The sequence below is a fragment of the Protopterus annectens genome, chromosome 11.part0 (genome assembly GCF_019279795.1).
Source record: "Protopterus annectens isolate FY-2018-M chromosome 11.part0, PAN1.0, whole genome shotgun sequence".
Taxonomy (NCBI): domain Eukaryota; kingdom Metazoa; phylum Chordata; order Ceratodontiformes; family Protopteridae; genus Protopterus; species Protopterus annectens.
In genome coordinates this window covers 771,852,118-771,866,816 of record NC_056745.1, presented here as the reverse complement: position 1 = coordinate 771,866,816, position 14,699 = coordinate 771,852,118, and the positions used below count along the sequence as shown (strand labels likewise).

General features: G+C 41.2%; 1 protein-coding gene across 1 annotated transcript in view; it reads left to right on the top strand.

The window, feature by feature from the left end:
• CAPRIN2 (caprin family member 2) overlaps positions 1-14,699 on the top strand; it is a 1,868,571-nt gene that overhangs the window by 779,777 nt on the left and 1,074,095 nt on the right. The window contains exon 7 of the mRNA XM_044087251.1: positions 11,879-12,034. Within this exon, the coding sequence (XP_043943186.1) occupies positions 11,879-12,034 (156 nt within the window). The remainder of the gene's footprint in view (positions 1-11,878; positions 12,035-14,699) is intronic.

The following is a 14,699-nucleotide window of genomic DNA, read 5'->3' as shown; positions in this document are numbered from 1 at the left end:
AAGATTTGATTACTATGATTAGAGGTTCTATGGGCCCTCCTGATAAGAGGCCTAGAGTGGAACCAGAGTTTGACAGTTTTGAACAGGGTTCAGGGGCTTCTGAATCTTCTGGAAGATTTGCAGGAGTATCCTCATTATTCTGATTCTGATGTGGATGATGCCACTCCTTCTCCTCCTGAGGATTTTTCATTTTCAGAGACTCTGCATTCCATGAGGGAGCACTTTAAATGGGAAGGCCAGGATTACTCTGATTCCAGGAAGAGGCTTAGGGAATTCTTGTTTTACCCCAGCATAGGCCCTTAGCTATACCGCCTGTGTTGAATGTGGTGGAAGATGTTTTTGCAGAGGCTTCCCTGAACCCTGATTCTTTGCCTCCTGCTCCGGTTAAACCTGATAGGTACTATAGGGTGCAAGCTCATAAATATTTGTTTAAGAGTCCTAGGGCGGACCCAGAAACTGTTTCTCAGGGGCCTAAAGGTGTTAAGGCCTCTGTGGTTAAGAATCCTGTTCCCACTGACAAAGAGGCAAGGGCATTTGATAGGTGGGGTAAGAAAGTGTATACTTCTTCCACTCTAGCCATGAGAGCGTTAAATTGTCAGTTTCACATGCTGAAATATCAAAATTATCTCCTTTCACAATTGAAATCTAAGGTGGATGCTTTGGCGGAAGGTATTGATTGTAAAGACTTGCTGGATTTAGTTTATGTGTCTGAACAAGTGGGCAAGCATTCTTTGCAATGTGGTTTTGATGCTGTGCAGGCCTCCTCGAGGGTGGCTGCCACTAGTTCTGTTCTTCGCAGGCATGCCTGGTTGAGGGATCAAAATTTGGCTGAGCAGGTTAAGACAAGGATTTTGGATGCTCCTTTACAGTCTGATGTGTTGTTTGGTTCACCTGTGGAAGCAATTTTGAAGAAAATGGAGGACAAAGCTAAGTCTATGCAAACTGTTAAAGATTTTTTGCAGGTACAGCCACCGAAGTTTAGTAGAAATTGGCCTGCTAAGGGGTGGACATATCCTGCTTATGATTCCCAGTCTAGGGGTAGGTCTAGACGTGGTAGGGGCAGGGCTCAAGGTTCTTTTAGGCATAGAACAGGGAGTTCACCTGCTCAGACTTCTGGTGAGGGCAGGGGTCAGTCCTTTCGTAAACAGACCCAATGACCTGCCTTTTCAACTGCCAGTAGATTCTCGTCTGGCAGCTCCTTTGGAAGGACAACTGTCTCTTTTCAAAGGAAATTGGGATTTAATTACTCAAGACAGATGGGTGTTGGACATCATTCTACCAGTCCCTGTGTCAAAAAGGGGCCTAGGATTTTATTCTCGCATGTTCCTAGTACCAGAGTAGGGGAACACGTGGAGACTGCTTTTGGATTTATCTCTCCTCAACACTTATCTGGACATTCCCAAGTTCGAGATGTTGACGTTACAACAGCTTTTACCCCTGCTGGGCAAAGATCACTGGATGGTAACTTTAGATCTCAAGGAAGCTTACCTTCATGTGCATATCAGGCTAAGTTACAGGAAGTATCTGCAGTTTCAAGCTGGAGATTCTCATTATCAGTTCTCTGCATTGCCCTTTGGCTTATCTACTGCCCAGAGTATTCACAAAGGTTCTGGCTCCAGTGATAGCTTACTTCAGGCTACAAGGACTTCAAATCTATCCTTATTTAGACGACTGCCTGATTCTGGCTCAAGAAAAGGAAGACCTTCTACAGCATCTGGAATATCTTATAGCAGTGCTAAGATGCCTAGGGTATTCTGTGAACGAAATAAAGTCCAGTCTAGTACCCTCTCAAGACATGTGCTTTCTGGGTGTGAGACTGAATACAGCAGCCCAGATGGCCTTTTTAACCCCGGACAAACGAAAGAGTCTGTCACCTTACTTCCATCAACTATCTCATCAGTCCGTGCTGACTGCAGAGACAGTCCTTCAAGCATTAGGGTTCATGGCATCTTGTATTCTGGTGCTTCCCAATGCCAAACTGCATATGAGGAAGTTACAATGGTATCTCAAAAATGTATGGACACAGCACTGCCAGGATTTAGACACTGTCATTCAAATAATACCTTGCCTTCAAAGAGTGTTTTTGTGGTGGGCTCAGGAATGTCACCTAAACAAGGGACTCTCTGTGACCCGGCCAGAGGCGAGTCAGATTTTACCGACAGATGCCTCAGACATTGCTTGAGGAGCTCATCTAAATGCAAAGTGGATACAAGACAAGTGGCCTGCCAGACTACAGCATCTACATATCAACATAAAGGAGATGTTAGCAGTCCAGTTCGCATTTCTGGCTTTCAAGGAGTTACTTCTTCCAGGGCAGGTGTTGATTCTAACAGACAACACAACTGTCATGTGGTACTTCAACAAACAAGGGGGAACACATTCTTATCCTCTATGCAGGCATGCAATGATTTTATGGGAGACTGCGATCCGCTTGCACCTAACTCTTCAGGCAAGGTTTCTGCCAGGAGCACAGAACTCCTTCGCAGATGTGTTAAGCAGACAAATCATGGATCCCCACAAGTGGAAACTGGATCTTCATGTATTTCAGAAATTGACAGTGTCATGGGAACTCCAGACATAGATCTGTTCGCTTCTCCACTAAACCACCAGCTGCCACAGTTTTGCACAAAGGGGTTTCATCACACAGCTTGGAAAGTGGATGCTCTGTCTTTCAGTTGGACAAACCTTCATCTGTATGCCTTTCCACCTCTGCCTCTTCTTTCAAAGGTACTGTTAAAGGTCAGACAGGACAGGCCAAGGATGATTTTGATAGCTCCAGATTGGCCTCGGCAACACTGGTACCCTACTACGGAGTCTGGTAAAGAAGCCTCCATGGCCTTAACCTTTGATTCCACATCTGTTATCCCAGCAGGACGGTCATCTGCTCAATGTCAAGCTTCACTCTCTTCCTCTGACAGCCTGGCATATTCTGTGTTGAAACACAGCAGGTCTCAACTTCCTCAAGTTTTAAATGTGATTATGGAAGCTAGAAGACCTAGTACAAGGAAAGTGTACGCAGCAAAATGGAAGAGATTTTTATTTTGGAGTAAAGCAAAGAATTTGGAGATTTCTGAGCCTAATTTGAGTATGGCTCTTCAATATCTTACTGAGTTACTGGACAAGGGTCTGTCCTTCTCTTCCATCAAGATTCATGCTGCAGCAATCTCAGCTCACTATGATTGTGACCCACCATTGTTTTCGCATCCCTTGTTCAAGCAGTTTCTTAGAGGGGCTAAGAATATAAGACCCCAATGAGCTCCTACTCCTGCTTGGGATCTCAATTTTGTGTTGGAAAACTTACTCTACAACCTTTTGAGCCTGCGGCTACTGCTGAATTGAAATATTTGTCATGGAAGACTGCTTTTGTTGGCTATTACTTCTGCAAGAAGGGTGTCTGAGTTGCAGGCCCTTATGGCAGTCGAGCCCTTTTGATTTTCCATAAGGATAGGGTATCATTTAATCCTTCCTTTATGCCTAAGGTGGTTTCTAGTGTGGCTTTAAACCAAACTATTCATTTGCCTACCTTTTATGCAGACCCCAAAATAAAGGGGAGAAGATTTTGCATACTTTAGATGTACACAGGCAATTACGTTATTACTTAAGCAGGACTAAGGATTTTAGGCAGTCTCAGCAGTTGTTTGTTTCTTTTGCTTTGAGTTCACAGGGCAGGCCTGTGTCAAAACAAACTATTTCTAGGTGGATTGGCTTTTGCATTGCATTTTGTTATTCCCATCATGGCAAGGAGGTTCCAGCTGGGATTAGGCCTCATTCCACTAGGGCTACTGCCACTTCAACAGCATTTCTACGGGGGGTGGCAACTAAGGATATTTTGGAAGCAGCTACTTGGAGTTCAGTGCATACTTTCTCTAAGCATTATCACCTTCCTATCTACTCTAAGTCTAGGGCTGGTTTTGCCACAGCTGTTTTGCAAGGCATGTTGTCAGCTCCTGCTTCTTTATGATTTGCCAGCCTCCCTTACCTCTGCTTTGGGATTCTACCCAATAGTAAGGACTGCAGCAATGGAAGACGAAGAACATAGTACAGTTTTGTACCTACCATAAATGTAGATGTTCGAGGATTCCATTGCTGCAGTCCAATTTACCCTCCCTCCTTCCCCTCTGTGTTTAGGGGTGGTTGTGTAGGTGATTTACCTGCTTATATTTTTGTATATATTGTTCATGTTTTGGTGCAGGTATTTTGGGCCTTGTCTTTTTAGGGTCTTCTGACATCTGGGGCAAGAAAAGACTGAGGATATGACGCCGGTCATGCGCATTAGTACCCTCGCCTGACCGACGTCAGCCTTATACTCTGGTATTCAGGCCGACTGGATGCGGACTATACCCAATAGTAAGGACTGCAGCAATGGAATCCTCGAACATCTACATTTATGGTAGGTACAAAACTGTACTTTCTTCAGACCATCTTTTTCTCCGCTGTTCCCCTAGTGTTGCACCTACAGCTATCAAGGGCCCAGGGTATAACCCTGTTCCTTTACTGTAAGGATGTCCTTAACAGCATACTCCTCAATTGTCCAGATTTTGCTTAATTTTCTGTTTAAAAATGCTTTGTAGCGTGGCAAGATGGGGGGGGGGGGGGCTGGAGTAGCTGTTCGGCACGTTTTGCTACAATAACTTGGTATTTCAAGCACTCAGGCTCGTTTAGAGAACAGAACATTAATAGTTTATCAAGTAGATTGTATGAATGCGTGATGTTACGAAGCATGTTTTTGCATGCATATGATGCTGCTAATCTTCCAGAGCTGCTTCTGTGACAGTAATGGCAATGGTTTTGCTTGGTTCTCAAACCCTTCCTGCATGTTAAAACACCATAGTGAAGGACATTTGGTCCTTATGCAACTCAGGTGCTCAGTATAGTGAGGTTCAAGTTCGTTCAGGGAGCAACTCAGAATTTTCAGTCCTTTAAGCAAATTTCCCTTCCTCAGCGCACATTCATTGAGCAATTTAAGCACCAATGAGCTGTCAAACGTGAGTTAAACCATGGCAAGGAGGCTCCATAAACAAGCCCCTGAAAATAAAGGGACACTTCCTAAGCAACATAGCTTGCATTGTAGACTGTTGAATATTGCCCCCTCTTACCTTGTCTGTCTGAGGATACATCATCCCTTGTACTAGGTTCTGGTAGACAAATGGGTTTTAAAGTTTGATCTGTAGGGGTAGACTTGGCAGTGGCAATCCCTCCAGCTTGAGATTCCTGCTTGCTTTGTGAACTGCACCTTTCCTCATTTTGCATCTCGTGTTCAGGGAGTAAGCCAGTGAGTTCTTGACAGTTCAAGGCTTCATGAAGATTTTTTTTTTCTGGTAAAGCAAGGTTCCTTCCTGGAGGCCTGTGCTAGAATCTTCCTTGCTTAATCTTGGTTCAAAATGCTTTCCTTCCACTTTCTTTTATCTCTGATCCCTGTACGCCAAACTGCAGGCTCTGTAAACAGAGTTCTGACAATTTCACATGCCCTTGCACTGAACAATATTTACATTGTGAACAAGTGGTATACAGAGCCCAGTGACTACCTTGACTCTGCCTTTTGAACCTTTGGATGGAGGAAAAAATGTTCTAGAGAAATAGGAATGGCAGATCTTCAGTATACAATGCACCATACTTAATCAGCGATTACATCAAGTGACCTGCAATTCTGCATTTGGAACCACTAACCCTTCTAGGCTGTCCAATTTAGGTCCAAGTTCTGGAGCTGTTGATCTCCACTTTTTCCAAAGACTGCTTACCTGGTGGTGAAGACTGACATTTTACATGGACTCTGGATTAGCTGCACCACCACAGATACTTGGCTACAGTTGGTACTGTTCTTACTTTTAAGACTTAATGCATGGAGAAGCTCAAGTTTTTAACTTGTCTAACGGTACTTGGATTTTTCAGATTTATTTAATAGCTTCTTGAATAAGTTTGCATAGTCATCTGGTGATTTATTCCAAAAGCACATGCAGTTTGAGATCCCTGAGGTTTATTTCTTTGCAATGGCTTAAATGTTGCTTCTATTTATTTGACTGTTTTTTTATTAGTGGGATCAGAAAACTCAAGTGCTTCTCATTGAAATACTGGTTCCAAGTCTGTAAAAGTAAGTAGTTGGTATGTGGCCATTTAATATGAACAAGCGTAACATCTAAATCATGTGAATCCTGGACTAACACCCAACATGTGAAATGTACCATAACTGCTTGTCCCCTAAACATGTGCCTCAAGGCAGGCTCTTTACAGTGAGATTGTATATGCAAATAAACTACAAAAAAACAGAGGTAAATATAAGTTATTCAAAAAAGGATAAATTTTAGTATGAGCCATTTAATATGCATTGCAGCTGTGAGATTAAAATGAGTATAGGTAAACTGTTCTAAAATATGAAAGTGGAAGATGAGGGGTATGTATTGAATTGAAATGGTTAACCTGACACCCACTATTTCATGTGAATTCATATAGAAGCAGTGTATTCAGGCTTTCTTTAAAGCAAATGTAATTTTATTCAAATGACTGCTCCATTCTGATCCATCTGATTGGCCAGCTTTACTTGCAGTTTCCCCAAATTCTCCTACCTTGGCCATAAGCATGCTAGTTACCCTGATAATATGAAGAAAAGTGCTTCTACGAGTGAACTTCAGTAACTTTAAAATGTTAGACTGATGTAGAAGCTTACCGGAAGGTAACTGGCTGTAATGAAATGAATTAATCCATGTTTAGTTCTGGCCCCTGATGGCAGCTTCAGGGCCAAGCTTGGATTTTCTGAAGGATTTTGCCTAGTACTGGTAACCTTTTTTTTTCTTTTCTAGCTTTCATGGCAAAAAAAAAAGCATTCTTGTTTCCAAGTAGTTTGGGCATGTAAAATTGTCTGGTTTATACAAGTTCTGCCATTTGGACTTCCCACTGCACCAAGGGTATTCACAAGGTGCCTAGTTGCAGCAACTGCTTATTGTGACTTCAATGCATTCAAATTCCCCGTTTATAAATTCTTAAAACTGCAGGATTTCAGCTGTGAAGCATTTAGCAAATGTTCAGACTCCTAATCTGTCCAGGTTTAGATGAATTGACAAATCTCCAGTGCTGTATTTGAGGTGGTCTGCTATTCCCAGGGCAGACTTTTTCTTCCAGATGTTTTCAAGAGTTAAAGCTCTCCATCCAAAACCAGGTGTCTGCAGGTGAATTTTTTAAGTTCTTGGTGTGCAGAACATTTTCATACTTTTTCTCATGTTGAGTCTGGATATGTAATGTTAAAGGTCACATCTTCACCTAATTCTTTTTAGATCCTGTTTTGTGATTTTTAACTAGGCAGATTGTCTGGGAATACCATAAATCTGAGTCCTCCCTTCTGACCTGTTTAGTCAGGCATTATAGATGCATCAGATGTAGTGTGGGAGGAGTTTCCAAAGGGGGGGGGGGAGTGCAAGGTTTTGCAGCAACTTGCTGTACAGAAACAGACAGATGTCAAGTTTGTTTTGAATGTATTGCATCATTTGTGGTCCCTGTGATGCCCATGCACTGGCCCAGCAATCAAGGAGCCTCTATCCTCGCCATTAACACCAGTGAGGGGAGTCCATATAGAGAGGATAATGCACAGTAAAGTACAATTTCTCTTAAGAACACAGATGACTCAGTCTGGGGCTTTCTCCCTTTCCCTCCAGGTCCCCAGTAAGACTCTCCACTGGCACAGCTATAGGGTCCAGATCTCAGCCTAGTGGGCAAGCTAAAACCTCAGCACCCTCTGTCCAACCAAGTGCTTCATGTTCCTTCCCAAGTAGCGGATGCACTTTGAAGTTAAATGCAACCACACGCCTGGAGAAGGCTGGCCCATGTTCTCCAGCTGTACCTCTTTTTCCCAGACTACAGTAGAAATCACTGCCACCACCCACTAATCGTCTGCTACCAAAAGGCCCTTATGAAAGGGTGTCCAATTATATTGTGCAATATTATGCAACTGAATGGTCAAGGCTTGTTTGCAGTGGCTTTGTACAATATCACTATACATATGATGTGTACTCTAGAGCTTAAATCTCTACACAAAACAGTACCGTTTAAAGTTTTAAAAACATTTAATAAAGAACACGACAATACTTTATACACAGTGCTAGTCAAGAGATCAGAGAAGAACTTTAAAGTTCTGATATCAATACAGAAAATCTAATTTTCATAGGTCCTAGCTATATCTAAGAAAACATTTCTAAACTAAATTTTCATATAGAGCAAGAACAGTGCTGGTGATTTTGCATGTTATGAAGACAAATGCTGAAATGCTCATTAAATTTGATCACACAGTACCACTAATTTCAGATTACATTTCTTTCTGGTTTCCAGGCTAACAGAACTCTGAGGTTATTTGCCCTTTAGATCTTGCAGGTGGTCAGGAAGCCAGAGCAATCGTAAAAATTATACATGTAAATTCTAGCCATTAACTCTGTCCTCAAAACAGTAGGCAGAATGCCTCCCTCTAGACATCTTGGCTCCGTTTTAGGTCTAAGAATTTCAGTGCTTGACTTGTCAGCTTTCTTACAGCAGAGTGCACTAGTGCATTTTTTTAGTTCAATGTCCAATAGTCTTCACATTTAAGAGCACAAGCCTGTGGCTTATGTTAATTTTTACAAATGACAGAATTATCTTCAAAATTCTGTCTAGCTAGGCTGGCAGACTTCACCTATCTTTAGTCCACAATATCTCTAGTTTAAACAGAACACCAGTGTTGCGAATAAAGGGTGCCAGATCTTGGGGATAGGGCCTAGGAGAGAGCGGAGTTGCTATTTGACTTTCAGGTTTTTATATTTTGTTGGAGTAAAACCTGATTGCAGATAGGCTAAGCAGGCCCTAGATGCTTCCTGAATGGAAAATTCTTCTGGGGTCTTCAAGAATTCTTTCAACAGTGCCTTGTAAAGGTTTCCTTCAGACTAATCCTGCTCCAAGGCTGCTTGCAAACAGGCATGGAAGACTGATGTCTTGTTTCCATGGACGGGAATATTCCTGTGCTTTTTGTTCAATAGATGTCTGGGGTTCTTAAAATCCAGAGGGACTCCAAAATTATGGTGACACCCCATAGCAGCGGTTCTTTTCTAGCTTGTAAATGGCAATAGCCTCAGGCTTTCCTAAACTAGATTTTCTCATACGATAGTTAGATACACCTCAACGTGTGAACTTTAATGGAAAAGGCTTTGTTTATTATCCATCCAAAAGCTAGGATCCTCTTCAGGCCCAGTGTGCTTTGGTTTTTGGCTTGATTGACCTTCAGAGGAACATCGCAACAGTAAATTTGTCACTTTTTCAACATGACTGTCCTTAAATCCCCCTTTAATAATTCTCAGCACCTTTTGAAAAGGGTGCTGCATATCTGTCCTTATGGGGAAAAGTTTTTTCTTGGCATATAAACTTTGTGCTTAAAGCTTACACTTTTCTCCATTTAAACCAGTTTAGACTGAATTGAGTTTCTTGGCTTGATAAAAGTTAAGGCAGTGTCTCATTTCTCTTAAACAGGGTGTCTTTGAGAACTAACGCTATGCCTAAAGTGGTCACAGAATTTACTTTGACAAAGACGGTCACTTTCACTGAACCAAGCGGAAGATTCTTGTATCCACCAGCAACTCTGACTAGACAACTTAAGCCATCAGGAGAGCAAATGAGCAATTCTTCGTGGAAGAAGTCCGTCAAAGCAATTTTTTTCAGACTTTCTCATGCTATTTCATTAAGTTATGCTCTGCATAAGTTTCCAAGCAAGGTTGGGTCGCATTCCACAAAATTTGCTGCTGTTTTCTGGAGAGGTGAACTCTAGTATTGTAGAGGCAGCAACTTAACCCCCTGTACATTTACAAAGCACTGCAACTGGGTTCCTTTTCTCGGTCCAGGACTGGCTTTGCTAGAACCGTTCTCTAGGACCTCCTAGATAATTGTCCCCCCCCCCAGCTTGCTTTGAGCTGTGGCTGTCTACCCCCGTAGCTATGGCTGCATCAACAATCATTTGTGGTACACCTACAGTTCTGTTATGGTAAGCTTGTACACTTTCTGTTAACTGTTGCAGTTACCAGTTTTTCAACTCCTTTACTGTTTTGTTGCTGTGGGTATGTACGTACATACCGTTCTGTGTAGTTTACTGTGGGTTTCCTGGCAGTTTTCATGGCTTTCCCTGTTCTAGGCAAAAAAGATCCAGCTAATCTGGTGCTCTAATTGAGATCCTGACAGAGCATCGTAGGCTTCCTTAAGCTTTGAAAGCTACCTTTTTGACAGTTATGGGGTTTACATGTTTTCTTTGTTATGCACATCCCTGTTTTATGCCCGTAGCTTTAGAGGAATTTACTATGGTGAGGGGTGTCTGGAGAAGTGAATCCTAATGTATCCCTGTCTGAACAGTATAATTGTGGCTCCCCTAGGTATTGTACTGGCCCTTGGGGCATTTCCATTGTCATAGGCCTGGGGGGTTGACATCTCTAGCCCCCTCCCCAGATCAGGGTTTCATTAAAGTAGATTGGATACTCTAACTGTCCAGTAAAGCCAACAAATCTTTCCAGTATTTTGGGTGAGGATGGAAGACTCAACTAGGTGAAAGGACTTCATTGGATAATGATACCCACATTAATTGCAATCCCAGTTTCATGATGGTGTAAAGTCTTTATCACCATTTGCCTTCCTTAAGGCACATTAGACATTACATGGTATTGCTTGTTTGGTTCTTTGAGAAATTAATTTCATCTCCATTCTACATCAAGATGTCCTGAAAAAATGGGCTTCCCATTATGTTTGTGGTAAGGATGCCTTTTCTAGCACTCATGCTCTGCAAAGGTGCTAAAGACCCAGAGCCCTCTTGCTTTAAATGTATATTCTGGTGACCGTATCTGTATTAAGCCAGTTTCTGTTCACTCACTCAAATAATTTTGCTAGTGAACTATACACTAGTTCCCTATTTAACAGATTTAAAGAATTGCCCTTCACGATATTAATCTTTTAATCCTGTACGAGTATAAGGGACTAGATCAGATAAATTCACTTTAGCAGACCCATTTAACTTTAAAGTGTATTCAGGTAAGGTAGGTGGCAAAGGGCTTATGTTCCATTAGCCAAGCAAATCTGTAGCTACAGCTTTCACCTGCCAGCTTGTACATGGTCACCAGAACAGTTCCTCCCCTGCTTGAGTGGGTTATCTGATATTTGTTACTCACCTGCAGCTTTATCCTTTTACACCATGGACCCAGACAGATAGTACTCTGTTCTTCAGAGGTCTATTCAAATGAGTAGTCAGATTTTTGCTGTCTGAGGCATTGTAACTCCCCAAATTACCTGAATGCGCTATTAAACTTGCATTTGATTAGTAGTAGCATATTCAGAAAAAGCATGGTAACACAAGCTTATTCTAGAAAATTTGTTTACATGAGCTATAGAAATTTGTCCCTATTTCTTGTCCTTTGTCCCACCCGTTCTTGGCTTTGTCCAGATTTCTTGTGCAGAGGTCGAAAGGTATCCTGGGGATCAGTGTATTGCTTGAAAAGGCCAGTGATTTTGTTATGCCTTTATTATGATTGCAGGACCTTCACTGTACTCTAAGACTGCCTGACTAAAATGCTGCAATAACACTATTTTTTTTGCGGGGGGGGGGGGGGGGGCAAGGCTGAAATACTAACATGCAACTTCCTGATGTGATAAGTTTTTCAGGGTTTGTAGCAGTCAAGTAGACATTGATTGGATAGAGGTAGGGCACGAGTACTTTTAGTATTGTCTAAATTGTTGCTTAGAGAACTTAGCCCAGAGGTTCTTCTGTTAATGAATGCAGTCATTCTGACCTGCTGTTAAAGAATGAAATTAACTAGCTTGTGGAACCATTGCATGGAAAAATAAGTACAATTACATTGCACTGATTAAAAATATTTTAATACTGTTTTCTTTGTAGATAAGCGCTTGAAGGAACTTCTAGGTAGTCTCTTGGAATGTGGGTATTTTGAATGCATTCCTTTTCCCCACAGTGAAATGCAGGAACAAGAAGTTGTGTTGAAGGAACCAGAGATTCAAAAACCAAAGGAAAATTTAAAAACTCTTAAGGAACTGGGTATGTGACTTGTAAAACTAAAAAAAAAATTTGCTGAAGTTTGTCCTGGTGTGGCAGTGTTAACTTGAAGCGGAGGAGATTGCTAGTTTTAGTTTAAATGCGATTCAAAAAGTCTAATAGTTGGGTAGACTTGGAGGAAACCTGAAGTCATGTATAGAGTTTTCAGTGTAGCATTGTATTGAACTGTTACTGTTTGCTTAAAATATTGCATCTACAAATGTATTTTTAACAAGTTTATTTTGCATGGTTCCTTGAATGCTTTTTTGTATAACCTTAAGTCTTATGGGTGGGCTTTTATCTACCAGTTTGTGGTAGAATGTAGATACTGTACAGTCACTGTTCCCTTTTCAAGCTGTGATGTAAGGCACCAGTTACCCAAGTAGTCCTCTCAGACCAATCTTTCTTGGCCACTGTTCAGATCAGTTTAAAATTTATATTTGCATATATGGCAGTGTTCCTTACTGCACCCACAGACTTAAATAGGTTTTTTTTTGTCATGGCTTGATGTTTCCTACATTTTAGCAGCACTCTGGGACTATTTACAACATTTTAAATATTTTTATATTTAATTTGAGTCCTACCACATGGGTTCTAGCATCTTGACATGGTTTTGATAAATCAGTTTGCCATTCGATATCCCAGAATGCAGTGTTTGGCTCTAAAATATTACATCATGCAGGCCTCCCTATGCCTAAAGCTCCTGTCATTCCATAGGTGCTACATGCATACCCTGTTCTCTTTGAATCAGTCCTTTGTAACATTCCCTGCTGCTAAATAACTTCTTAAAACAGAAGCAGTGCAAATGTCACAGAACAGACTTGTGCTTTTTACTGCTGATTTGTTAATTATGCTTAAGTGGCACTAATTTGTGAGATTGAATTCTAGCCCATCTACTTCTCCCCTCCCCTGTAACACTTAGCTTCCCTAGCTGTCAATGTCCTGAGGGTAATTTGAGCTTAATTCCTGTGATTGGCAGCTCTCAGCAGGGGACTTGACTCTCTAATTTTCCCTTGTTCAAGCATTTCCTTTGACAGAGGGACATTTCTTTTTGACGCAGTGTAGCTATGGCCTTGACTGCATTCACATGCAGTTTCTGAAGTAGTAATTTACGGTTTAAGGTATCACTTTACTTCACCTTAAATACTTGAGATTGACATGTCCAAAGTATGTTGGATAACACATGCATACAAAATCTAGAGCACTTGATAAGTTTTCAATCTTACTCACACTGGCTAATCTACAATGTATGTACTGTACCTGTGTACTATGTATGTATTCTACCTATGTTGCAAATTTCAGCTGTACACCACAAATCTATTTACCTTTATTTTTAAAATTAATAATTTTGTTTGTTCTGTCCACTAACTGTTTGTGCTGCATATCACTGTAAAAACATGTCTCCTGTAATTTGTGTGTATACTGATCATGTCTAAACTGTTTCTGTAATATTTCTTTGTGGAGCTTTTCTCCCCGGGCCTCTGCTGAAAAAGGGCCTTTTCGACTCAGACACCCCTGGTTAAATGTAAAATAAAATAAAATGTTGGCATGTAGTGTCTGCCAACATATTTTTATTCCACTTGTTTTTCAAAAATACTGTTGCACTTGCACTGTCCTGCATTTATCTTACTGCATACAAACCACATCACCATATTTTCCCTTCCCTTTTGTTGGGTACAGAAACCACTGTGGCCATTGATGAATGCTTCAATGTCACTTCACAAAGAAGGTATTTTTAAAGCAAGGATATAAAGGTCAGTTTTCATGAATCGGATAATAGATGCATTTTCCAGCATCCAGTGCAGGTGGTGCTATGTCTGTAATATGCTGGTGTCTTTACCTTCAGAAATGCCCACTATTGCAAAGCAGTTTTGCAGTATAGTAATAACCCTACAATGCCCAACTCAAAGCATAGGCTCCATTCACATTTTAGGGCCATGCTTAATGTGTTGTATGATTCACCACCTTGATTGTATTAGATTATGCTCCATCTGATGTAGCACTAGTTAGAATGTGTTGGCTATTTGTAAAGTGGAAGACTCTACTTAATGCAACCAAGTAGTAATGACACAACCAACCACTTCCGAAAGTTTTTACCACAATAGGCCACTCAAGCTTGTCACTGCAATATACCAATACCCGTTACTTTGCACAGTCACTGCAGATCTCTAGTTATCTGAACAAGTACACACTAAAGAGATTGTCAACTAAAGACTAGGTTGCTACTGACAAAACAAGGTTATATGGGTAGCACATTTACCCCAGTTCCAAAGGACCAAAAATTGGGATACAGCACATAAGCAGATGTATATCCAGCATCCAAAATACTGACTGCTCCAGTTGCAACACTTGTCTGTACTCCTGTCAAACTCAGTGTTCAAGATAACATTTTTCAGTCTGTGACCTCATTAGGAAGTGTTTCACATTATCTACATTATAAGAGGCCGTGCGTTTCCATATTTGGAGATGGTTAAGAACTATGCAGGTCCTAATACAGAATGAATAATAAAATATCACAGCCTAATTAGCAACAACAGATGCACATATTCAACTATATAGCAGATCCACAGTGTTTTCAGCTCTGCTCATGCCAGCACCATTCAGTGGCAACTGAACTCCAGCTACAGAAATGCAAACATTCTAAATCATGTATACTGGCACCCAAGTA